The following is a 26,699-nucleotide window of genomic DNA, read 5'->3' as shown; positions in this document are numbered from 1 at the left end:
CTAGGGATTCCCAGTCCCTTTGTCAGATCCCCAGGCTGGGAAGCCTCATATGGGGTTCAGAAACTTCACAACAGTGCGAGAACTTCATTGGCATTATTGTTCTCCAGTCTGTGGATCACCCACCTGGTGGGTTTGGGATTTTCATTTTATTGTGATCGCTCCCCTCCTACCGTCTTGCTGTGACTTCTTGTCTTTGTACGTGGGGTGTCTTTTTTTTTTGGTGGGTTCCAGCATCCTCCTGTCGATGGTTGTTCAACAGCTAGTTGCAATTTTGGTGCTCTCACAGGAGGAGATGAGCACATATCCTTCTACTCCACCATCCTGAACCAAAATCAGCAGATATTTCGAAAGCTGCAGTGGCGGTTCAGGCATTCCCCGTGCAGGAAAGGCATGAGCACATGTACACAATGAAGTATGCCGTGCATGTGGCGAGCTGACAAGGGCGCTGTTGCCAAAGGCTGCTCTAACAAATTACCACATGCTTCAAGCCACAGAAATTCATTCTGTCACAGCTCTGGAGACCCGAAGTCTGAATTCAGTGTCACTGGGCTGAAACCTAGCTGCTGGCAAGGCCAGCCTCCCAATAGAGGCTCTAAGGGAAAAACTCCTTCCTAGTCTCTTCGCGGTTCCGGTGGCTGCTGGTCCTCCTCACTCCGGAGCAGCATCACTCCCGTTACCTGTGCCCCTACGACCTGCCTTCCCAGTGCTGCACGTCTTCTGAAGCAGGAAGTATGCTCCAAGGTAGAGTAAATACACCCAATAAATAGTAGTTGATATTATACTGACAACAATAGCTATGATTCACTAACACTGATGAGGCATAAAATAAGAGTTTTACATAAGGTTCAGAGGGAGCGCAAAGATAAGAATTGACAGAGAATTGTCATTTTACATGAACTGCTTGTCTCAAAGGTGAGGCTACCTCCAGTTGAGCTGCACTGGGACCTGCAGCCTTGCTCCAACCTTTCACTTGAAGCTTTAATGTCATTTTTGGCATTTCTTATTCTCTGTCCTCTAGACATATAACATTCCCTGTCCTCTTGTTCCTGGACCTGAATATCCATGGAATACACCTCTCCCCTTCTTCCCATGATTCATTAGCCTCTTATCAACCTCAGATTAGATTCCATTTCTCCCACATACCCAAAGAGGATTAGATCAAGGTGGCAGGATGGACTCCTGTAATCAAGCTCTGTTTTCTTAATTCTCAAGTTGTGTCCTCAAGCTCACATTTCCTCATCAGTATCCTCACCTAACTGAAATAGCCCTGAAGGTAAGGACTCACTGCATGCTCAGTTTTTATCCCAATACCTAGCATGTTAATATACCTTCATGATATGAAGTTTTTTGCTTCACCTTAAGTGTACTGCTTGCAATGAATTAGAAGTGGATGACTGTGAAGCTCTCCATCTTAATATATAATTGGATTTCACAGATGTATGTATGTATGTCAAAATTCAGCAAATGAACACATAAAACTTAAGCATTTCATCAAAAAGGTAAAAGTCTGAATTTGATAATTGGTTACAAAGAAGGGATAATAGAGGATCCCTAGGTTTCTGTCTGAGATGCCACCAATAACAATAGAGAATACATGAACAAGAAGAGTTGTGAGGGACTTCTGTAGTGGTCCAGTGGTTAAGACTTCACTTTCTAATGCCGGTGGTATGGGTGCAATCCCTGGTTGGGGAGCTCAGACCCCACATGCCTTGTGGCCAAAAAAATGACAACACAAAACAGAAGCAATAATGTGACAAATTCAATAAAGACTTCCACAATGGTTCACAACAACAACGAAATCTTTAAAAAAGAATAGCATTGAATAGAAAAATATGCTAAGTTATGAATAGGTTGATACAGCATCTACCACATTTTTCTAGGGTTTGTAGGCTCATCCTACTGCATTTTCCTTCCCTATAAAATTTCTCTAGGCATTATGTATAACAGGTGCTCAATAAATAATGTTTGCTGAATGACTAAGTCACTCACAATCCAAGATACTCTCAGTTCAGGCTACACCCATTTCACAGATGCGAACACTGAGGTTCAGAAATGTCAAGCACCAAGCCCAAGAGTATACCGCTAGTAAGTTCCGTTCAGTTCAGTTCAGTTGCACAGTCATGTCTGACTGTTTGCCACCCCATGAACCACAGCACGTCAGGCCTCCTTGTCCATCACCAACTCCCAGAGTCCACCCAAACCCATGTCCATCGAGTCGGTGATGCCATCCATAATTAAATGACATAAATAGAGATGTGACTTGAACTGAGTGACTTCAAAACTCTTTTCTCAGGTGACCACCTTCCTTAAAATGTCTAAGGAGTTGTCATTACCTACAGAACAAAGTCATATTCCTCAGGCCCGCGCAGAAGATGCTTCACATTCCATCCATAGATTACCCTCTCCTCATCTTAAATCTTTTCACACTGTACCTTTTCAGTACCTCGTAACTCCCCAAATTTCATAATATTTTATGCCTCTGTGGCTCTCCCTCTGTCCAGAATACCTTGTCTTTTCTGAGATACGTACTATCCCTGATCCTGATGCCAAGAGTCATTAGTCACTCCTCTGACCCTTGTCACAGATACAGTTTTTATTATTGCTCTGGTTACTTGCTTACGTATTTATCTGCCCTATTGCACTCTGAGCATAATGAATGCTAAACCCACATTTAACATCACTCCTATATTGCCAGTGCCAAAAACACTAACTGGCTGATGGCCATGTGAATGCGTCATAACTGTGTGTGTGAAATGAAGGCCTTGGTCATAAGAAATAAAAGAAGTGGATGAAGGAAGGCAAATGAGGATCATTTCTATAGGCAGAGAGCACCTCCAGTACCACCAGTTCCCATTAGAGGATAGGATGACGGCAAGTTACAGGCCTGAACCTCCCAAAACAAAACAAAAAACAAACAAATGTCAGTGCAAAAAGGTCAGTCAAGAAAAGGGTAATCAACAAAATGAACAATTTAGGAAGGTGATCAGAAGCATTGTCCTTCACACTTTTTTCCAAATACATAAATTTTTCCTTTTTATCTGCTAGTCAAATTTCTTCTTGTCTTTTGAACTTTAGATATAAAGACTTCATAGTAAGTTTCATAACTATGTGTGCATGTATGCACATGAACACACTTACACACAGAGGATTACAGGACAGGACTATAAGCAAACTGGGCTTCCCAGGAGGCTCGGGGGGTAAAGAATCCACCTGCCAATCCAGGAGAGGCAAGAGACTCAGGTTCGATCCCTGGTTCAGGAAGATCCCCTGGAGCAGGAAATGGCAACCCATTCCAGTATCCTCCCCTGGGAAATCCCATGGACAGAGGAGTCTAGCGGGCCACAAAAGAGTCGGACATGACTGAGCGACTAAATAACAACATAAGCAAATGTACTTGGTCAGATTTTCATGGCAGGTGGGTTATACTATGGAGATAATATGTGAAAAGAAGAATGCTGGGGTTCCAGTTCTAGATGGAAGATCCTGCTCTCATCTCCTCCACACACACACTGAATCCACAGCTATAGATGGAACAATCTCCTCTGACAATAACCTAAAAGCTGGCTGAGCAAGCCCTCCATAAAAGGGGCAAACCTAGAGAGAAACCACTTTGAAGCAGGTGGGAAAGGCTGAGACACAATCTCACCGTAAATCCTACTATACAGCACAGCGACCCACCATCAGGAGGTAATGCAAAACCCAGAGCTGCTTCTCCCTGAGGAGCAAACAGCTCATAACCCACATAGGGCTCCCTGACTTTCCAGACTGGCACCTGAAAGAGGAGCCCCCAAAATGCCTGGTTTTAAGGCTCAAGGCCATGACACACCCGGGGGGTGGCACACCAAGGAATGGCTCTCAAAGGGCTGTGTGTAGCCTCATGGGCACCAGGGCCCAGCCCAGAAGCAGCCCTCTGAAAGCGCCCCAGCTTCATGTGAGAGACTCGCTTCCTAGCCTTAACCCAGTTTTTAGGTCTGCTATCCAGAGGACACCCCTTCCTTCCCCCGGCTCTGGCAGAGGGGCTTGTGTTGCTGGGTGCCATGGGGCAGTAACAATCACAGAGACAGGTCTTGGAGACTATCACCCCCAGGACACCAGACAGACGAAACCCACCCCTCATCTCTCTCAGAAGAGGCCTGTTCACTTGTCCAGGAGTTCTGGCCTTAGGAGCAGGCTTCTGGTGCGGCGCACATGAGCAGCTACAGAGGTGCGTTCATGGAGCACAGGCTGGGGGATGCCATTTTACACTCACCCTCTGACTTGCTATAGCTCCCAGCATCTTCCAGAAGGGAGTCCGTCCAGTCCTCTGGGGCCCTGATCTGTGTGACTGCTGCCCAGGGACACCTCCGGATCTGGGACCAGTGGGGAGGCTTATGGCTGCGGTCCCACAGCACTTCTATTTCGGTAGGGTTTTTTCCCCTCTGAGGTTTTATCATGTTTTTTCGTTTGAAACATATTCCTTTGTTTCCTCATTTTGCTTGATTCTCTGTGTTGGTTTCTATGCATTAGATAGATGAAAAACCACCACTTCTCCCAATGGTAAAGGGTTGGTTGCAGGAGATGAATCTTATTGTTCAGCCCTGCCCTAGCTCCTGGCCGTCTTTCAATCCTTTGTGACTGTCCAAGAAGCTAATTTTATTTTTACTAGTTCCCAGTAGTTGAGGGTGTGCCAACACAGTGTCCCAAAGGGGAGGATCTCAGTCAGCACCTAGATTTAGGCTGACTGGAAGCCAAACACTCAGGTATCAGTTTTTAAAGAACACAACAAAAGCAAAAATAAACAAGTGCAACTACATCAGACTAAAAAGCTTCTGTGCAGCAAAGGAAACCATCAACAGAACAAAAAGGCAACCCACAAAATGGGAGAAAACATCTGAAAATCAGAGGTTAACATCCAAAATACATAAAGAACTCATGCAACTCAACAGTAAAAAAAAAAAAAAAGTCCAGTTAAAAAATGGGCAGAGGATCTGAATATATTTTTTGCCAAAGACAACATACAGATGGCAAACAGACAGATGAAAAGATGCTCAGATCACTAACACTGGAAAAATGTAAATCAAAACCATAATGAGATACCCTCTCACACTTGTTAGAATGGCTATTATCAAAAAGGTAAGAAAGAAAAAATGTTAGAGATGACATGGAGAAAAAGGAACCCTGGCACACTGTTGGTGGAAAATAGTACGAAGTTTCCTCAAAAAATAAAACTACCCTAGGATCCAGCAATTCCACTTCTGTGTATTTATCTGAAGATAAAAAAAGTAACTTGAAAAGATACATGCACCCCAGTGTTCACTGAAGCATTATCTATAATACAATGGCCAAGATACGGGAAAACCTAAGGGTCCATCAACAAGCTGACAGAGAGTGTACGTTACACAAAACATATACACAATGGAATATTATTCAGCCATAAAAAAGAATGAAATATTAACATCTGTACAACATGGGTGAACCTAGGGGGTATCATGCTAAGTGAAATTAAGTCAGACAGAGAAAGACAAATTCATATGATCTCACTCACATGTGGAATCTTTCAAAACAACTATAACAACAATAAGCTCAGAGATAAACTGGTGGTTGACAGAGGAGGAGAGTGGGAAAAATGGGTGAAGAGAGTAAAAGGTAAAAACTTCCAGCTATAAAATAAGTAAGTCACGGGGATGTAATGTATAGCATGGCAACTTTAGTTAGTGATACTGTACTGCATATTTGAAAGTTGCTGAGAGAGTAAATCTAAAGAAGTTGTCATCACAAGAAAAAAATTCTATAACTATGCATGGTTAACTAGATTGACTGTGATAATCATTTCGCAATATATAAAAATACCAAATCATTATGTTACACCCCTAAAACAAATACAAAGATATATGTCAATTATGCCTCAATAATAAAAAAGAAGGATAGTAGAGAAGATCCATAATAGCCTATATTAAAATCAGGCTCCAGTCTAACATTCTCTGCTACTGGTTTCAAATCTTCTGAATTAACAGGAGGTAAGACCTCTAGGCATCTCTGACAAACGCTACCTATAACTTATTATCAAGGTATCAAGATAACAGAAAGCATTACTACTATCAGTTTATTTGCAAATATAGACAAATTATAAAGGAAAAACAAGTCTTCAGCAATGAAACTTCCAATATATTCAACTGCCTGCTAAAGTTGCAACTAAAGCTATTGTTTTTTAGTTGTAGCTTAACAGGAAACTATAAGAATCTCATGCTCTTCAGAGCTTAAATTTAAAAAAGTTCTTAACAAGATGGTCATCAACATCTATGTCTGGTCACAAGTACATGAACTAGTACCAATAGGAAGTTACTCACAACTCAATTTCATTAATTTTTTTCAGCAAATATCCCTCAATAACAGCACAGTTCTTGGCCAAAGAGAATCAGAGGCCAGTACAACAAAAACAACAAATACAAGTAAAATGAACTATAATCTACTATTGTTTCCCCTCACATCATAGACACATTGGGACAGAGGAAACACAAATGCAATCTTTGTTTCAGTATTCAAATTATATATAAAAAATTTTAGTTTCTGAATGCCTACTATGCATAAGGCACTAGGGTTAAAAATGTGATGTGTCTCACTCATTATCAGAGAAATGCAAATCAAAACCACAATGAGGTACCATTACACGCCAGTCAGGATGGCTGCTATCCAAAAGTCTACAAGCAATAAATGCTGGAGAGGGTGTGGAGAAAAGGGAACCCTCTTACACTGTTGGTGGGAATGCAAACTAGTACAGCCATTATGGAAAACAGTGTGGAGATTTCTTAAAAAACTGGAAAGAGAACTGCCATATGACCCAGCAATACCACTTCTGGGCATACACACTGAGGAATCCAGATCTGAAAGAGACACGTGCACCCCAATGTTCATCGCAGCACTGTTTATAATAGCCAGGACATGGAAGCAACCTAGATGCCCATCAGCAGATGAATGGATAAGGAAGCTGTGATACATATACACCATGGAATATTACTCAGCCATTAAAAAGAATTCATTTGAATCAGTTCTAATGAGATGGATGAAACTGGAGCCCATTATACAGAGTGAGGTGAGCCAGAAAGATAAAGAACATTACAGTATACTAACAGATATATACGGAATTTAGAAAGATGGTAACGATGGCCCTATATGCAGGGCAGAAGAAGAGACGCAGAAGTACAGAACAGACTTTTGAACTCTGTGGGAGAAGGGGAGGGTGGGATGTTTCGAAAGAACAGCATGTATATTATCTGTGGTGAAACAGACCACCAGCCCAGGTGGGAGGCATGAGTCAAGTGCTCGGGCCTGTTGGGCTGGGAAGATCCAGAGGAATCGGGTGGAGAGGGAGGTGGGATGGGAGACCGGGATGGGGAATTCGTGTAACTCTATGGCTGATTCATATCAATGTATGACAAAACCCACTGAAAAATAAAAATTAAAAAAAAAATAAAAATAAAAAATAAAAAAAATAAAAAAAGAAAAAAAAAAAAGAAAAAAAAAAATAAATAAATAAAATGTGATGTGTCAGCCATTAATATAGGAATCATGCCTACCTTCACCTATTCACCACTCATCACAAAACCAATTTTTAAAGGATAGGATTGTCTTGTCTATGCATTTTGCCTCCCACTGATTGCCTTAACTCAAAGAGAAGGGGCAAAATAATGTTTTTATGTTTGCAAGGCTATTTATTGCATTACGTTAAAAACAAGGACTCTTCAACCACAAGAGGGGCCAATAATAACTCTCCAGGTTTTTTACAGCAGCTTTTTCAACAAAGTAGATAATTTTTTTAAGTGGAGTTTTTCTAAAGTATATTTAAATATACTTTATATTTAACGAAATACAGCAAAAGTTTATCTTCACTGTTAATGGAACTGTAAAGATACCTCTCTCCCCTTGGCCCTCATGTTTCTGTCTAATCAGTTTTTGCCTTAACTAGATGACAATGTTTTATATAAATTGCCTTTATTTTTTTCTTAGAGTTATTCTACAGGATTGAGTGTTAGCGCATAAAAGGCTCAAAGGCACATTTTAAAAGAGTGACAGCAAGGGTCTGCCTTTTCCTCCCTTCAGTTTATAAGTTTTGCTCACGAGTTCCCACACCTTACTTAGCTGGCAACCTCTATGGTTCAACTCTCTAAGACACCCATCCAACCTCACTTTCTGTCTTTAGGGGAAATTGACCTCATCTTCAAAGAAACCCTCTGCCTCTTCCACAAAATCTCCTATGCCATCCCGAGTTATTTTTGTATTTCTCGGCTTACTTTGTGGAAGACTGAGATTGGAACTAACCACACAGTCTGAAGTTTGTCAGATGTCCAGCCATACTTCTGAGGGCACAAAATTCAAAAGAACAATTCAATTTACCATGGCCATGATACAGTGAACAAGATGCAGGACTGCCTCCTTAGAACTTTGGGAAATACACAGAAAAGGAAAAATTAATTTCTCTAATAAGCAGATGAACAGGAAACACCATCATACATTGCTGAGGCCCTGACTTCAGAAGAGATGAAAAGTGTCAGCTGTAATATAAAGATAAGACATTCACAATAGGGACTCTATCTATCTATGGCATCAAGAAGATTTTATCATACACTGTCTTATCTATTGAGAACCAACCTCATTAGGAAGGCTGAGGACCCAAGCCCTAAAGCATCTAAACAAAATACTAAATAAACTTTCTTTGCAACGTGTAACATGTAAACAATACTTTTAGTGAGCAGACTTCTGAGTAAAAGCTTTAAAACACTATACCAAAGGTGGCAACTCTAAGGAACGCCAAATAAGACGTACATAACATATTAACAGTTTGTTAACTCAAGAATCTGATTTTAGGTATCCCTAGTTCTACAAAGAAAACTGAAACTTTCCCCCTGAATTTTCTATGTACTCTCTCTCTCTTTTTTATAAAATAGCATTAACATTGTACTTGTATCCTAGGCTATCAACATTTAAATTTCCTAGTAATTCCTGTTTTCTTGTCTAAGGCATTTGACTATCCATAGTATTACTAAATCTGAATTGCACAAACTGTAAATATTGTGAAATAGTGAAAGAGGTTTCAAAGTATTCTGAAGAAAACATACAGAAGTCTGGTCAGTTTCCACATAGTTTTGGCTACTTAAATAACATTTCTAATTAGGTTACAAGTAAAGAGAATTTCATTATATTACAGGTTTCTTTAAAATGGCCTATACTGACTGGTACTATCAAGAAAGAAAAACTATGTTTATTACTGCTCTCTATAAGCTACTCTAAGCAAGTATTCTATCTACCTCACTTAGAGAAACTATGAGGTTTTCATTTTTATTATAAATATCCAAACTGACTAGAGTTATGAATACATGTATTCCTCTGAAATAATTCCTTAACCAGTGAATGACTGAAAACTTCCAGACTGAAAATGATAACCCTTGGGCAAATAAAGACTTTTTCCTGGGAAATGACTTCTTAAATTCTACCCAGGAAAAGAAGAAAAAAAAAAAGAGTATGTCTCACACAAGTCATAATTTAAGTTATTAACATGTCATTTTATTTTAAATAAATGATACTAGGGAGGCAAATTATCATAACCATGAGATCAATGACAACATAGGCTCTTGATATATTAATATTTTTATATTATATTATTAATTATATTATATATATATAATTATATTATATTATTAATATAATAATATATTAATATTTCAACACATTAACTAGCATTCTTTTAACTTTTTAACCTGTAACTATTGTTCTTCATTTTTTTCTATTTAAAAATATTTTTGTACAATTTTTAAGGTTATTTTCCTAACAACTTTTTCCATGTGTTGGAAATCTTTTCCCCTAATTGCTTCATATCTTCTTGCACATAGTAAGAAAGCCATTCTGGAACCAGACATAGCATCATCATCCAACATACATAATTAAGAAGCTACACATGGAGCTTTCAGATTTTACATTGCTTAATAAATCCAAGTTACATTTTGTTGTTAGTTTCGAAATGAGTTCATCCACTATATAAAGAAAATGAAAGACTAAAGATCCTAGGTCTCAAATTGAATAAACTTTAAGGGAAAAAAACACTTTTCCAGACAATTTTTTCATGATTCACAATCAGGAGTGAGAAATTACAGAACTATGGAATTAGACCAAAAATCTAACTATAAAATGTTTCTGAATGTCTATTATAAATAATATACACTTTAAGGACTCATGCAGAGGCACATTTTATTCTGAAATGTATTAGTCAGTGTTGTTTTTACTAAGTGTACCACCCATGGGACTTTAAAATCTTTTGTTAGGTTCTTTGTCACAGGAATGACATCTGCATTTGCTGGTCTGTAACTGGCATTTTGGAGAACAGGCAAAATAGCGAAGCATGGTTCCCTGTTGGTTCATCCAAGGTCAAGGAGAAGAACCATATTCGCAATTCTCTGATATAATTTACGTTTATGATTCTAACTGCTCAAACTCATCCTAGACAAATTTAAACTTTGAATTTCTTATAACAGTATCTATTGATGTACTTGATATTTCGGAATGAAAAAATTTAAGTCATCAACTGCAAAATGAATAATCAAGTACTAGAATTTTTTATCATAATGTTTGTGTCAGCATAAATTTAAAATAGCTGAAATGTTTAATTCTTAAAATTTTATTTGAAACTTTCTATTTATAAAGCTCCTTTGGGCTCAACCAGACATTTCAGTAACATAAAAGGTTTGTCTTCAATGTTCTGACAAAACAAGTACAGAAAAACGATACTACAGGACATGATGGAGGTGCCAGAAAGAAAGTGTAGGAAAACACCATGGATCTTAAAAGAAGGGAGATCACCATCTGTTTGGGGTCAGAGAAATCAACTTGAACCAAGTCATGGAAAAATAGGAGGTAAGCAAGGAACATGTGTAGGAAACAAAGAAAGACACAGCTTGGCTTGAGCCCAGAGCACAGGAAGAAATAAGACTCCAAAGTTAGCAGCCTCACTGCCTGCAAAGGGCTTGGAAGTCAGGCTGAGGACATATAATAACACCACACTGTGTGTGCGACTGACTGCATGAGCGCTCAGCAGTGTCTGACTCTTTGCCACCCCACGGACTGTAGCCCGCCAGGCTCCTCTGTCCAAGACATTTTCCAGGCAAGAATACTGGAGTGAGCTGACATTTCCTTCTATGGGGGATCTTCTCGATCCAGGAATTGAACCCACATTTCCTGCATCTTCTGCACTGGAAGGCAGATTCTTTACCACTGAGCCACCTGGGAAGCCCTCTACTGTGGGCGTCTGTGCCTCTGGGGGTGTAAAAGTAACTAAAAAACGTAAGTTATGTGGCAACCATAGGCACAGAACATGTACCGAAAACCTGCAATAATTTAGAAAAGGGAGTAATGAGAGTCTGAACCAAGTGGCCCCCAGGTGACAACGGGGCTGGAAAGGTGATGCTGCACTTAGAGGCTATTGGACGTGGGAACAGATTCTGTGTTTGGATCAATGGAGGTGGGGGAAGGATAGTGAAAAGACAGTACCACATCTCTTAATCTGGAGGACCAGAAGAACCTAAATGCCTAAGTTCAGTTCAGTCGCTCAGCCATGTCCGACTCTTTGCAACCCCATGGACCACAGCACACAAGGCCTCCCTGTCCATCACCAAATCCCGGAATTTATTCAAACTCATGTCCATTGAGTCAGTGATGCCATCCAACCATCTCATCCTCTGTCGTTCCCTTCTCCTCCTGCCTTCAATCTTTCCCAGAACCAGGGTCTTTTCAAATGAGTCAGCTCTTCGCGTCAGGTGGCCAAAGTACTGAAGTTTCAGCTTCAGCATCAGTCCTTCCATTGAATACTCAGGACTGATCTCCTTTAGGATGGCCTGGTTGGATCTCCCTGCAGTCCAAGGGACTCGAAAGAGTCTTCTCCAACACCACAGTTCAAAAGCATCAATTCTTTGGCGCTCAGTTTTCTTTATAGTCCAACTCTCACATCCATACACAACTACTGGAAAAGCCATAGATCTTTGACAAGACGGACCTTTGTAGGCAAAGTAATGTCTCTGCTTTTTAACATGCTGTCTAGGTTAGTCATAACCTTCCTTCCAAGGAGCAAGCATCTTTTAATTTCATGGCTGCAGTCACCATCCGCAGTGATTTTGCAGCCCCCCAAAATAAAGTCAGCCACTGTTTCCACTGTTTCCCCACCTATTTGCCATGAAGCGATGGGCCTGATGCCATGATCTTAGTTTTCTGAATGCTGAGCTTTAAAACAACTTTTTCACTCTCCTCTCTGACTTTCATCAAGAGGCTCTATAGTTCTTCTTCACTTTTGCCAAAAGGGTAGTGTCATCTGCATATCTGAGGTTACTGATATTTCTCCCAGCAATCTTGATTCCAGCTTCTGCTTCATCCAGCCCGACATTTTGCATGAGGTACTCTGCACATAAGTTAAATAAGCAGTGTGACAATATACAACCTTGACGTACTCCTTTTCCTATTTGGAACCAGTCTGTTGTTTCACATCCAGTTCTAACTGTTGCTTCCTGACCTACATACAGATTTCTCAAGAGGCAGGTCAGGTAGTCTGGTATTCCTATCTCTTTCAGAATTTTCCACAATTTGTTGTGATTCACACAGTCAAAGGCTTTGGCATAGTCAATAAAGCAGAAATGGATGTTTTTCTGCAACTCTCTTGCTTTTTTGATGATCCAGCAGATGGTGGCAATTTGATCTCTGGTTTCTCTGCTTTTTCTAAATCCAGCTTGAACATCTGGAAGCTCACAGTTCACGTATTGCTGAAGCCTGGCTTGGAGAATTTTGAGCATTACTTCTCTAGCGTGTGAGATGAATGCAACTGTGCAGTAGTTTGAGTATTCTTTGGCATTGCCTTTCTTTGGGATTGGAATGAAAACTGACCCTTTCCAGTCCTGCGGCCACTGTTGAGTTTTCCAAATTTGCTGGCATATTGACTGCAGCACTTTCACAGCATCATCTTTCAGGATTTGAAATAGTTCAACTGGAATTCCATCACCTCCACTAGCTTTGTTTGTAGTGATGCTTCCCAAGGCCCACTTGACCTCACATTCCAGGATGTCTGGCTCTAGGTGAGTGATCACAGCATCATGATTATCTGGGTAATATGTAAGTACCTTAACAAAAACAGGAAGTCAAGGGGAAGCACTGAGCTTTTTGTATGATTTAGCTCAAGGGAAGGAGGTGCAAATGAGATCCTAGTTGGGACTTGTTACATTTGAGAAACCACTTGCAAACATTTGATACCCAATTAGAAACATCACTAGAGTACTGAAGAAGGCTTCATCCTCAGGAATTCTGAGCCCTCCCTACAGACAGGATAGCTCAAGCAGTTGTGAGTAAACAACACAATGAAAACACAGATGGAGACAGAATCGCAGAGAGTGAATGGGGTAAAAAACAAAATTAACTACTGGTCTCAGGTAAGACAAGAAGCAAAATGTCATAAGAGGTAGAAGGTCTGATAAAAGTCTCCAAAGGGAGTAGCTATCTTTAGTGTCAAACACTAAAAAGGACCCAAGAAAGGTTAAGTATTAAGAAAAATAGAAGTCCATTGGAATGTAACACTGAGGAGTTCTGTGATTTTTAGAAGTCAAGAGGTAAGGATTTGGAAAGGGGAGATGGCAACAGAGAGGGGTCACTGACCTGAAAAGTCCTTTAAAAGGTAGGAGAGTGGATTTCTCTATCTTATCTCCAAGGAAAAAAAACACAATCAAACTCTAATGAAAATCCAGTAGGATAAACCCACTGGAGATGAAGGGGGAAAAATACCTTATTTATACTATTTGATGATTTCCATGATGTAAGTACAACTACCATGACTGATTTCAAGCTGCCAACTGTTGGCAAAATTCCTGAAAATTTAGCAATAACTCTGGACCATCACTGCAAGTTGGCTAGTCTACGGTCTACTCTGCAATTAGGCAATTCCATGACAGCTTTCCTCTAAACCCAACTGATACTTAAACAATCTCTAGGACAACACTTGCAACAATTAATAGAAGTCTACCTAACTCTTGTTACATATTGCTTTCTCAACTGTACTGCAACTGAAAAGGATTAGATGTTGAAAACCAAATGGCTCTGAGGCATGCCCGTCTGCACTAGGAAGAAAAGGATAAGAATCAAATGATCCAAAAAGCCTTTGGGGTTTCTCAGCGTGGCTCAGTGGTAAAGAATCCATCTGCAAACCAGGATACGTGGCTTTGATCCCTGAGTCCGGAAGAACCCCTGGAAAAGGAAATGGCAACTCACTCCAGTATTCTTGCCTGGGAAATCCCATGGACAGAGGAACCTGGGGGGCTACAGTTAAAAGGATTGCAAAGAGTCGGACATGATTTAGCAAGTGAAGAACAAAAAGCCTTAAAATGACCGTTTTATAATTGTTTCCTTTGTTAATGTCATTGCCCCATCTAGATCTGAAATGTCTTAAGAATAAGGAACTTGATTCAAAGACTTCAGTTTTCTCACAATCCACTTTGCTCTTGACTGCTGATTAACCAACTAAAAAAAATTAAAGTGAGCTCTGTATCAATGAAGGACTAAATAACAAAGTATCAGTGAAGCAAAGGAAATAAGAACTAAACATCCTAGTAAACTCAATTCCAGTGAGAAACAAGCAGAGATGTGGGAAGGCTCCTTAGACTAAATCCAGATACCAAGGGAGTTCCAATCCACTCCCATTACTCACTGGTGGAGTACCAGCTGCAGTCCCAGTTGCAGTTGCACCTGAAAAATGGGTATAGTAATACCTAGCACATAGGCTCAATCTTAAAGTTCAATATGACTACATTAGGGAACACCCAGCATAAGCAGGTACTTGCTTAGTAGAGCTCACAAGGCCACAGCAGTTTATATACTGGATACTGCTCAAGTGTATCACCAAGAGCACCAAAGAGGTCCACCTCTAACAAGGGACTATGACTGGTCAGCTGCTAAGGATAGTTTATACTCTAACTACAGGGACCTCCTACTGTCACCCAAAACGGCAAATTCCTTTCCTGGTTGTACCCTGGACTTGCAAGCCTCCCAACAACATGGAGGCCAAACAGACCCCATAAAAGTAGTCTCAGAGCCAAAAATGTTGTGATGAACTAGATGGTGACAGCTAACAGGTTCCTACTTGTGATCACACAACATTAGGCATCTTACCTCAACAAGTAAATTCATCAACAAACCAAAACAATGGACTTGTGAAATGAGTGACTCACATAAACAAAAGTCAAGGGAAGAAGCTAGTTTCTAGTATTTCACAACTTTTCCCTTCTGTCATCTTTCCAAACACCCCATTTATCATGGGACTTTATATTATCCTCTGTCATTTAGGTTATGTTTCATAACACAAATTTCTCCCAGCATCTGAAGTAGAACTGTTGTCAAAATATTAAACACATACAGGGATTAGCATATAAGTTTATTTACTTTCCAATCTGAATGACTGGCTTTGAGAAATAAGACAATAATGTTCCTAGCAAAGTAATCTTTTCACTAATTAATTGCTCTTCATCTACTGCTAAGTGCATGAAACTACAGCTAGAAAACAATAAAATAAACAATATATTTGTATATCAAAAAGTTTCTCGTTAGAACCCTCGTAACTGTTGATGGGAATGTAAACTGGTGCAGTCACTATGGAAAACTGCATGGAGGTTCCTTAAAAAGAACATAAGAGTTTCCATATGATCCAGCAATCCCACTCCTGGGGATATATTTAGAAAAGATGAAAACTCTAATTTCAAAAGATATATGCACCCCAATATTCACAGTAGCACTATTTGTAAGTCCTGGAAGACAGGAAAGTAACATAAATGTCCATCAACAGATGAATGAATAAAGAAAATGTGGTGTGTATATATACACACATACACATAAGGGAACACTGACCTCAAAAAAAGAATGAAAAAACGTCATTTGCAGCAACATGGATGAATCATACTAACAGAACAAAATCAGAGATAGGTATCTCAGGATATCCCTTACATGTAGAATAAAAAAAGAAGATAAAAATGAACTTATTTACAAAACAGAAACAGACTCAAATATAGAATACAAACTTATGAATACCCAAAGGGAAAGGGGGGAGGGATAAATTAGGAATCTAGGATTAACAGATACACACCACTATAAATAAAACAATAAACAACAACCTACTGTATAGCACAGTGAACTATATTCAATACCTTGTAATAACCTATAATGGAAAATAATCTGAAAAGAATATATATATTTTTTTTTCTGCACTGAATCACTTTAATGTACACCTGACCACAATATAGCAAATCACTTGTACTTCAATAAATAGAATTTTTTAAAAAAAAGCTTCCCGCTAGACATCTTTCTCCCACTTTCATAAAGGTTTCTACACATGTGTCTTCTGAAGAGCAAACACACACATTTCTCCAGTAACGCCAGAACACTTGGAAGCAAAGGAAGATCTCTGAGAGATTATTGAGTGAACTTGCTATCCAAATCGTGTTAACTTTCTTTCTGTAAAAGAAAGTCTTTCTATCTGGTAAATTACACATTTTCTGAAAACTAAAGCCTTAGACTCACTCTCCCAGCCCCTTTCCCCCCGACAGCCCCTTCCGACCCGCGGCTTCTGGGTGAACCTGGACTGTCGGTCCACCACTGACCCGAGGAAGCGCCGCCCCTTCCTCAGGCTCTGGAGACACCCGGGCGGACTGCACTTTCGCCCTCGCTCCCGGCTGCACCGAGCGCAGCGCTTAACTGAGGTCGGAAGCCGCGCTCGGAAGCGGACAGTGACTCGGCCGTTTCCCGTGACTCGAGTCAAGTGCAGCGACGCCGCTCAGCGCCCGTGGGTCCAGCTGGGGCAGGGCTGGGGTCCGCAGCCGTCTCTGCCGCAAAACTGACCTCAGCAAGGCTGGGTGCCCAGCCACTTCCGCGGCCGCCCGGCGGAGCCGCTCACACGACCCCGCGGGACCCGCCGGCGTGGGGGTCAAGCAGCCTCCTGGCGCTGCCGGGGTCACATTCAGAGCCGAAGGGCGCCCGCTGAGGGCAGAGCGGGGCCAGAGGCTTCTCTTCCCCGCGCCGCGCGGATTCGCGTCGGGGCGGGACAACCGAACGACTGGGCAGGTTAGAGGCCTTAGCACTGCCCGCGCGCCCAAGTCAGACGCAGCCCCCGCTGCACTGACCTCTCACTCGGGTCCGCCGAGTCCACCTCCTCCTCCTCTGCCGCCATGGCTGCCGCGCGACGGCCAGACAGTACCTCCTAGCCGGCTGACTGGCCGACTGGGATGCTTGGGGCCGCGGCCGTCTTAAGGCCGCCGCCCGCGCATGCGTCGCCCGCCCACTCTTAGGACAGGACGGCGCGGCAGCGCGCGTGCGCGTGCCGGGCCAAGCCGCCCCACCCACCAGCCACGCCGGCGTCATCTTGTCGGACGCGCTCTGCTGTGAGCGCTAGGCGGTACCGTCCACCTGCGGGAAACCGGTGAGACTCGTCCGGCAGCGTTAGGTGGTAACCAGCTTCAATAATGACTGATTAATGCATCATCCGCTGATATTGAGTGTCAGGTGCTGGGCACGGGACTAGTACCTACCTAGCAGTACTTTGGGGACTGAGGCGCGACTTGTCCAGAAAGAACCCGGCTAGCATTCAGTAAATGTTGCGTTCTCGAATGGAAATGCTTTGATGGAGGAGCTGAGTGGCCCTCGGCCGGCCCTTCCCCGCAGGTGGGTGGCCAGAGGGAGAGGGCGACTGGCCTTTTAGTCAGTCGATATTCACTGATAATGCCGGGCACTACTCCAGACCCTGGAGTTAAGAGGAGTGACCCATACCAGCAGCCCCCGTCCATCCCCGCCCTCTGTACACAAGGGATGGGTGAGAAGGGTCAGCGTTTAGATATAAGAGTTCTTGAGGGGGCATCACTAATGTAACTATCCAGACTTCTTGACCTGTTTTCAAGTCTTTTAGCCATCAGATACTGCCTGCTTTTGTATTGCTCTCACTCCCTACCATTCATTCTTTCCTGTTTACCATTTACCCACTATGTGCCCACTCTGTTCTCTGTTGTTATTTAGTCCCTCAGTGGTGTCTCAGCCTTTGCGACCCCATGGACTGCAGCACTCCAGGCTTCCCTGTCCTTCTTTATCTCCAGGAGTTTGCTCAGACTCATGTCCGTTGAGTCCATGATGCCATCCAACCACGCTCTTCTAGGCACTGAGAAACAATGGATTGAAACACAGCTCCCGCTTTCTGGAACCTACTCTAATATATTGGGCTTCCCAGGTGGCCTTAGTGGTAAAGAACCCACCTGCCAATGCAGGAGACCCAGGAGACACAGGTTTGATCCCTGGGTCAGGAGGATCCCCTGATGGAGGAGATGCCAACCCACCCCACTATTCTTGCATGGAGAATCCCATCGATAGAGGAGCCTGGCGAGCTACAGTCCATAGGGTCACAAAGAGTTGGACCTGACTGAAGCAACTTAGCGTGCATCGCACATCCACTGTAATATATTACCCTTTATTTTAGATTCAGTTCCTCGCTCTCCTTCCCTAATTCTACTCTCTCTCTGTAGCCTCTTTCTCTCTCCTCTGAGCCGCCCAACCCAGAGAGTTTCTGGCACTCATCTGGTACTCAGATTCTCAGCCTTGTCTAGTTGTTGTGACTTTTTAACAGACATTATTGAATATTCTTCCAACTACACTGGAAGTTCCTTGAGGATAGGGATGGTGTCCTCTGTGATTGAGGGAGGGGGGGAAGGCAACTTACTATCTTTTGGGGCATATCAATAACTGATAAGTGTTTTTATTATATCTGATCCAATTCATAAATACATTAGGGAAGAATAGAACATACAAAAGCCCTGTTCCAGGAATTGCTAGAGACTTGCAGTGTGTTTGCAGAAACTGACCCTCTAACATCTCCATCTATCAGACCATATCTATACTGAGGGCACCTCTTTTTATAAGGCCCAGACTGGTTATTGAGGACTCCACTGCATGGAGTACTGTCCCAGCCCCGTGGTACTGAGTTCAGTATCAAAACCTAAGAATATGAAAGCAACTCCTGTAGCACCTTCAGAAAGTTGAACTGGCGAGTATGCACCCACAAGACTTTATGGACCTGGAGCCCGCTCTCATAGATGCCTATGACTGCTACACAGTGAAAAAAAAGAAATCAAATAAATCACCATTGATCCAGTACTGAAGTCTATTCAGAAATTGACACAGCAGTGCATAGGGCTGTGGGATTTCGTGATCTTCCCCCACTCTGGGGGTAGCTCCACCTACCAAGGCTTTACCTTGCTCCTACTGGTGGTAGAGCATTCTGTGACCATGGCAACATGTCCAAGCTGGAATTAGCCATCTACCCAGCCTCTGGGTGCTGCCCGCAGTGGAGGAACCCTGCTGCTCCATTTTTAATTCCATACCACCCAGAGTTCCTAGACTCTGTCTTCTTGGGAGGCACAAAATCTGTTGATGCAGTCTATAGCTGGACAGCCCTTCCTACACCAACCTCAGTCACTGCTTGGGCCAGAACTTTTCCATCATTGCCTCCCTGCACTTTGGTGGGGATTCGAGAGTGCACCCCCACAGAGTTCCAGGCCAGCCTGTTGCCCTATTTCCAAATCCACTTCTTTCTGGTGACCTCCTCACCAGTTACTTTGACTAAGCAGATATGTTGGTAGAGCCCTTCATGGATCATAGCCTTGTCATGGTGAAGGAGCTTCTGTAACTCAATGAGGCTATGAGCCACACACACAGGGCCACCGAAGATGGACAAGTCACAGTGAAGAGTGCTGATGAAATGTGGTCCACTGGAGGAGGGAATGGCAAACCATTCCAGTTTTCTTGCCATGAGAACCCCATGAACAGTATGAAAAGGCTTAAAGATACCACACCAGAATGTGAGCCCCACCCCCCTTCGGATCAGAAGGTTCCAATATGCTACTGGGGAAGAACAATGGTCAATTACTAATAGCTCCAGAAAGAATGAGGAATCTGGGCCAAAGTGGAAGTGATGCTCAGTTGTGGATATATGTGGAGGTGAAAGTAAAGTCCGATGCTGTAGGAAAAATATTCCTTAGGAACCTGTAATGTTAAGTCCATGAATCAAGGTAAATTGGACGTGGTTAAGCTAGAGATGGCAAGAGTGAACATCAACATTTTAGGAATCAGGGAACTAAAATGGATGGGAATATGCAAGGTTAATTCAGATGACCATTATGTCTACTGCTGTGGGCAAGAATCCCTTAGAAGAAATGGAGTAGCCCTCACAGTCAGCAAGAGTCTGAAATGCAATACTTAGGAGCTATCTCAAAAAACAACAGAATGACCTTGGTTTGCTTCCAAGATAAATCATTCAACATCACAGTAATCCAGGTCTGTGCCACTAATGCTGAAGAAGCTGAAGTTGACCAGTTCTATGACAACTTACAAGACCTTCTAGAACTAACACCAAAAAAGATGTCCTTTTCATCTTAGAAGATTGGAATGCAAAAGTAGGAAGTCAGGAGATACCTGGAGTAACAAGCAAGTTTGGCCTTAGAGTACAAAATAAAGCATGCACAGGTTACCAGAGATTTGTCAAGAGAACATACTGGTCATAGCAAACACCCTCTTCCAACAACACTAGAGACAACTCTACACATGGACCTCACCAGATGGTCAATATCAAAATCATCGATTGATTGCATTCTTTGCTACCAAAGATGGAGAAGCTCTATATAGTCAGCAAAAACAAGACCTGGAGGTGACAGTAGCTCAGATCATGAACTCCTTATTGCAAAATTCAGACTTATATTGAAGAAGGTGGGGAAAGGCACTCGGCCATTCAGGGATGACCTAAATTAAATTCCTTGTGATTATACAGTGAAAATGATGGATAGATTTAAGGGATTAGATCTGGCTTCCCTGGTAGCTCAGGAGCTTCCTTGGTAGTTGAGCTGGTAAAGAATCTGCTTGCAATGCAGGAGACCCCAGTTTGATTCCTGGGTTGGGAAGATCTGCTAGAGAAGGGATAGGCTACCCACTCCAGTATCTAGGGCTTCCCTGGTGGTTCAGATGGTAAAGAATCTGTCTGCAATGTGGGAGACCTGGGTTTGATCCCTCAGTTGGGAAGATCCCCTGGAGAAGGGAATGGTTACCCACCCCAGTATTCTGGCCTGGAGAAGACAGAGGAGTCAGGCAGGCTCCTGGGGGTCACAAAGAGTTAGATATGACTGAGCAACTTTCACTTTCACACTTTCAGATCTGGTAGATAGAGTACTTGAAGAACTATAAATAGAGGTTTGTAACCTTACACAGGAGGTGGTGACCAAAACCATCCCAAAGGACAAAAAAAGAAGGAAGACAGCAAAGTGGTTATCTGAGGAGGCTGTACAAATAGCTGAGAAAAGAAGAGAAGTGAAAGGCGAAGTAGAAAGGGAAAGATATACCTAACTGAATGCAGAGTTCCAAAAAACAGCAAGGAGGGATGAGAAAGCTTTCTTAAGTGAACACTGCAAAGAGAAATAGAGGAAAACAATAGAATGGGAAAGACTAGAAATCCCTTCAAGAAAATTGAAGCCATTGAGGGAACATTTCATAAAAGGATGGGCACAATAAAGGACACAAATGGGAGGGACATAACAGAAGCAGAAAAGATTAAAAAGAGGTCAGGAATACACAGAAGAACTATGCAAAAAAGTCTTAATGACCTGGATTAACCATGATGGTGTGGTCACTCACCTAGAGCCTGACATCCTGGAGTGTGAAGTCAAGTGGGCCTTAGGAAGCATTACTACAAAGCTAGTGGAGGTTATAGAATTCCAGCTGAGCCATTTCAAATCCTAAAAGTGATGATGCTATTAAAGTACTGTGCTCAGTACGTCAGCAGATTGGGAAAAGATCAATTTTCATTCCAGTCTCTAAGAAGGGCAGTGCTAAAGAACATTCATACTGCTGCACAATTGCACTTATTTCACATGCTAGCAAGGTTATGCTCAGTAGCTTTCAAACTAGGCTTTAGCAGTACATGAACTGAGCAGCACAAGCTGGGTTTAGAAAAATCAGAGGAATCAGAGATGAAATTGCCAACGTTCACTGGATCGTAGAGAAAGCAAGGGAATTCCAGAAAAACATCTGCTTCATTGACTACACTAAAGCCTTTGACTGTATGGATCACTACAAAGAGATGGGAATACCAGACCACCTTACCTGTCTCCTGAGAAACCTGTATGCAGGTCAAGAAGCAACAGTTAGAACCAGACATGGAACAACTGACTGGTTCAAAATTGGGAAAGGAGTATGTCAAGGCTGTATATTGTCACCCTGCTTATTTAACTTAGATGCAGAATACATCATGTGTAATGCCAGGCATTTCAAGTGAGTCGTAAGCTGGAATCAAGATTGCCAGGAGAAATATCAACAACCCCAAATATGCATATGATCCCACTCTAATGCAGAAAGCAAAGAGAAACTAAAAAGCCTCTTGATGAGAGTGAAAGACGAAAGTGAAAAAAACTGGCTTAAAACTCAACATTCAAAAAACTAAGCTCATGGCATCCGGTCGCATCACTTCATGGCAAAAAGATGGGGGGAAGGTGGAAGCAGTGGCAGATTTTTATTTTCTTGGATTCCAAAATCACTGTGGATTGTAACTGCAACCATGAAATTAAAAGACGTTTGCTCCTTGGAAGGAAAGACTCTGACAAACCTAGACAGCATAGTTAAAAGCAGAGATATCACACTGTCAACCAAAGTCCGTCTAGTCAAAGCTATGGTTTTTCCAGTAGTCATGTACAGATGTGAGCGCTGGACCTTAAAGAAGGCTGAGCCCTGAAAAATTGATGCTTTTGAATTGTGGTGCTGGAGAAAACTTTTGAAAGTCCCTTGGACTGCAAGGGGGTCAGACCAGCTAATCCTAAGGCAGATCAATCCTAAATATTCATTGGAAGGACTGATGCTAAAGCTCCAATACTTTGGCTACCTGATGCGAAGAGCTGTCTCACTGGAAAAGACCTGATTCTGGGAAAGATTGAGGGCAGGAGGAGAAGTGGGCAACAGAGGATGAGTTGGTTGGATAGCATCATCAACTCAATGGACATGAGTTTGAGCAAACTCTGGGAGATAGTGAAGGCCAGGGAAGCCTGGTGTGTTGCAGTCCTTGGGGTTGCAAAGACAGATTTTTATTTTCTGACTTAGCAACTGAACAACAAAGAACGTGCCTGCCAATGCAGGAGATGTAAGAGACACAGGTTTGATCCTTGAGTCAGGAAGATCCCCTGTTGGAGGGCATGGCAACCCACTCCAGTATTCTTGCCTGAAGAATCCCATGGACAGAGGAGCCTGGCGGGCTATACAGTCCATAGGATTGCAAAGAGTTGGACACGACTGAAGTGACTACGCACACACAAACACACGCGTGTGCATAGGAGAAAGACCAGACCCACCCACCCTCAATTTTATAAATGGAATCATACCATGTGTAACCTTTTGAGGTTGACTTTTTTTCTCTCTCAGAATAATTCCCTGGACAATTCTTATGATAATTCATAATTGTCATTGAATGAATGTAGTTGTTCACTCCTTTCTATAGCTGAGTAATTTTCCATGGTTGGATGCACCAGAGTTTGTTTAATCAGCCATGTGTTGAAAGACATCTGGGTTGTTTTCTCTCTCTTTTTTTTTTATATTATTATACAAATAAAGCTGCCATAGACATTTGTGTGCAAATGTTTGTGGAAACCTAAGTTTTCATTTTTCTGGAATAAATGCCCAGGAGTGTAATTGCTGGTCACATGATAGTTGCATATTTCTTTCTTTTTTTTTTTTTTTTAAGAAACTGCCAACTATTTTCCAGATTAGATGTACCATTTTCTTTTCCCAACAGCAAAATGTAATTGCTTTAATTTCTCCATATCCTCACCAATATCTGGTGTTCTATTTTTTTTGGTTTTAGTTATCCTGGTAGACCAGTAATGATGTCCCGTTGTGGTTTTCATTTGCATTTTCCTGATAACTAGTGATTTTGAGCATCTTTTCACAGGCTTATTTATACACATATGTATACTCTTTTCAATGAAATGTCTATTCATTTGTATCTTTTGCCCATTTTAACTTTTGAGAATTTTTAATATTCTCTAGCTGTTAATCCTTTGTCAGATACGTGGTTTGCAAATATTTTCTCCTATATGCAGCTTGTATTCTTATCCTTTTCACATGGGCTTTTGCAGAGAAAACATCTTTTTAATTTAATGAAATCCAATGTATTGATTTGTTTTATGGCTTATCCTTTTGGTGTTGTTTAAGTATTATTTGCCTAACCTATGGTCTTTAAGATTTTCTCCTTTGTCTTTTTCTAAAAGTCTTATGGTTTAGTCATGTTTCATTTAAGTCCATGATCCATTTTGAGTTAATATTTGTATAAAGTGAGAAGTTTGGGTGAATGGTTTTTGCGTTTATTGCCTAGGGATATCCAGTTGTCCCAGCACCACTTGATGAAATCACCAATTTTTTTTTTTTTTTTTTAAACCAATGATTTTTAATGTATTACTTGGTAGTCTCTTTTTCTTTTAACTATTTTTTTCTTTTTAAAATTGAAGTATAGTTACAATGTTGTGTTAGTTTCTGGTGAACAGAATATATATTCTTTTCCATATCATTTATTACAGGATATTGAATATAGTTCCCTGTGCTCTACAGCTAGACCTTGTTGGTTATCTCTTTTATATATAGTAGTTTCTTTTTGTTGATCCCAGCTCCTGATTTGTCCCTTATGCACCCCTTCCCCTGTTAGAAACCATAAATTTGTTTTGTGAGTCTGTTTCTGATTTGTAAGTAAGTTCACTTTTGATTCCACATGTAAGTGAACTACTTGCTAATACTACCTACTTATACTAGGTAGCCTGTCATTCTCTTTATAAAGGCTGTCTGCTGTGTGAATGATGGTAGGTATTTTTCAGGGTTAAGAGATTTGTAGTGGTGCCCACGGACATGTGGTGCTCAAACCCTTCTTCACGGAAGGACTTACCGCCCCAGATGCTGGGAGAGTTTCAGTGGAACAGCTCCCAGCTTACCGTCCTTTCAGGAAGCACATCAGCTACAGCGGGCCGCCTCATCAAAGGCATGTCCTTCTCAGGAAGACTCACATCTAATGAAGGCTGGAGGTAGAGATATTAAAGGACCAATCATTTGCACCTGAAGTGGAACAGTTCTGCTAGGTCATTTCTGCTCCAGAACTCTCTCTGGCTAAGGCTGTCAAGCTTGTGTCACGGCTCAAACTTCTCCCTCCGCCCGATCCCACCTTCTCCCCTCCTTCCCACCAGTGTGATCTTGAGGGCACACCCTGAACATTAAACTCTGTCTCAGAGACTGCTTCCTGCAGATTCCAAATTGTGACACTCGTTTTCATTCTTATTTACTGATAAGCACGGCATTTGCCTTAGGTCCTGAGAATGGCAAAAAGGTTATAACTTGATGGTCTTCACACCACTGTTACAGGAATCCATCACAACAGGAACATTTTAATCAGAAAGTCTACTGTCACAACACACTGCTGCCAAAGAGGAAGTGAGCTGAGCACTAGGGAAAGGATGGGTGTGCAGGGTCAGAGTAGCCCAGACACACACAAAGAGAAAGATCACAAGCGCGACACGGTGAGAGTTGTGCAATGCTGTCTACTCCTCTGTCGCCGTGGCTTGTACTGGTTCCAACACCAGAAAGACCGATGTGTGGATGAACATCCAGAGGTACAGCAAGGCCAGTTCTCCCCCAAAAACATGTGATCCAAAGTCAGATAGGTGCAACTGTTGAAATAATCCCATGCTTATACCAGCTTCTCTTCTAAGGTCTTTCTAATAATTGCATGACTTCTTAGGAAACCCAAACTTGGATAGAGAAGGAAGTCATAGAGGTGATGGTCTAATTTCAGTCTCAAGTGCCATTGCAGTTGGAGGCAGGAGGAAAGAAGAAGCCAGATGGGACTAGCACTCAGTTTACAGTCTCTTGGCCTCAGAAGATAGGAAGTCAGAATGATTTGGGGAGAGAATTTTCACTGTATCCCTTTTCTCCACCTTCCACTTCATTTAATTACAACAGAGGAGTCCTAGATTTTCCTTTTCAGTAGAATCAGTGTTTTTAAAAAGGATTTTTTTCACCCTGTTTCACATCTTTTACCTTTTATTCTGGCTGGTTTTTTTCTGATCAATTCATGTTGAAATAATAAGCATTCTCATAAACCAGGATAAATGTTGCCCTCCAAATTGTTGACATTGAAAATGTCAGTTGCCTTTCTGTGTTTGAACTTCCAAGAGCAAAACTCATCTATGTAGTCATTATGCTACTGAACATTTGTAACAGGGGCTGGTTTATACAGTAGCAGAAAGAAGGTGTTCATACCCATAATTCCCTCTGACATTTATGTTGCCTGTTCATTTACCGCCCTTACCGTTTTGAAAATGCATCCTTCAGTTTAACACGGTTTATTGAATATCCATTCCGTTTAGTTTGCACTTGTGGCAGAAAACAAACAGCAATTGGTGTCTTGGCTCTATTACATTTTCTGACAAGTGGGAAATATCTGTTTGTGATGCAATAAATACTTGGTTCTAAGTAATTCAGGAAATTGGCTTATTTAGCTTTCACTCTGCAGGGATGCACAGAGGGAGCAATTTTCACCCATCATTGATTCCACACTAAAATATGTTATGATTGTGTATGCCCACAGCTGGAGGAACTTTGTGGTG

The 26,699-nt window shown here is 41.7% G+C and overlaps 1 protein-coding gene across 1 annotated transcript in view; it reads right to left on the bottom strand.

Moving 5' to 3' along the window:
• The window catches only part of ABHD5 (abhydrolase domain containing 5, lysophosphatidic acid acyltransferase), a 40,634-nt gene extending 23,329 nt beyond the window's left edge, over positions 1-17,305 (bottom strand). Inside the window, exon 1 of the mRNA XM_065933144.1 lies at positions 17,163-17,305. Within this exon, the coding sequence (XP_065789216.1) occupies positions 17,163-17,209 (47 nt within the window). The 5' untranslated portion in view covers positions 17,210-17,305. The remainder of the gene's footprint in view (positions 1-17,162) is intronic.
• Positions 17,306-26,699: the final 9,394 nt, after the last annotated feature.

This window comes from Muntiacus reevesi, chromosome 4 (assembly GCF_963930625.1).
Source record: "Muntiacus reevesi chromosome 4, mMunRee1.1, whole genome shotgun sequence".
In the NCBI taxonomy this organism is placed as follows: Eukaryota; Metazoa; Chordata; class Mammalia; order Artiodactyla; family Cervidae; genus Muntiacus; species Muntiacus reevesi.
This window is presented reverse-complemented; position numbering and strand designations above follow the sequence as displayed.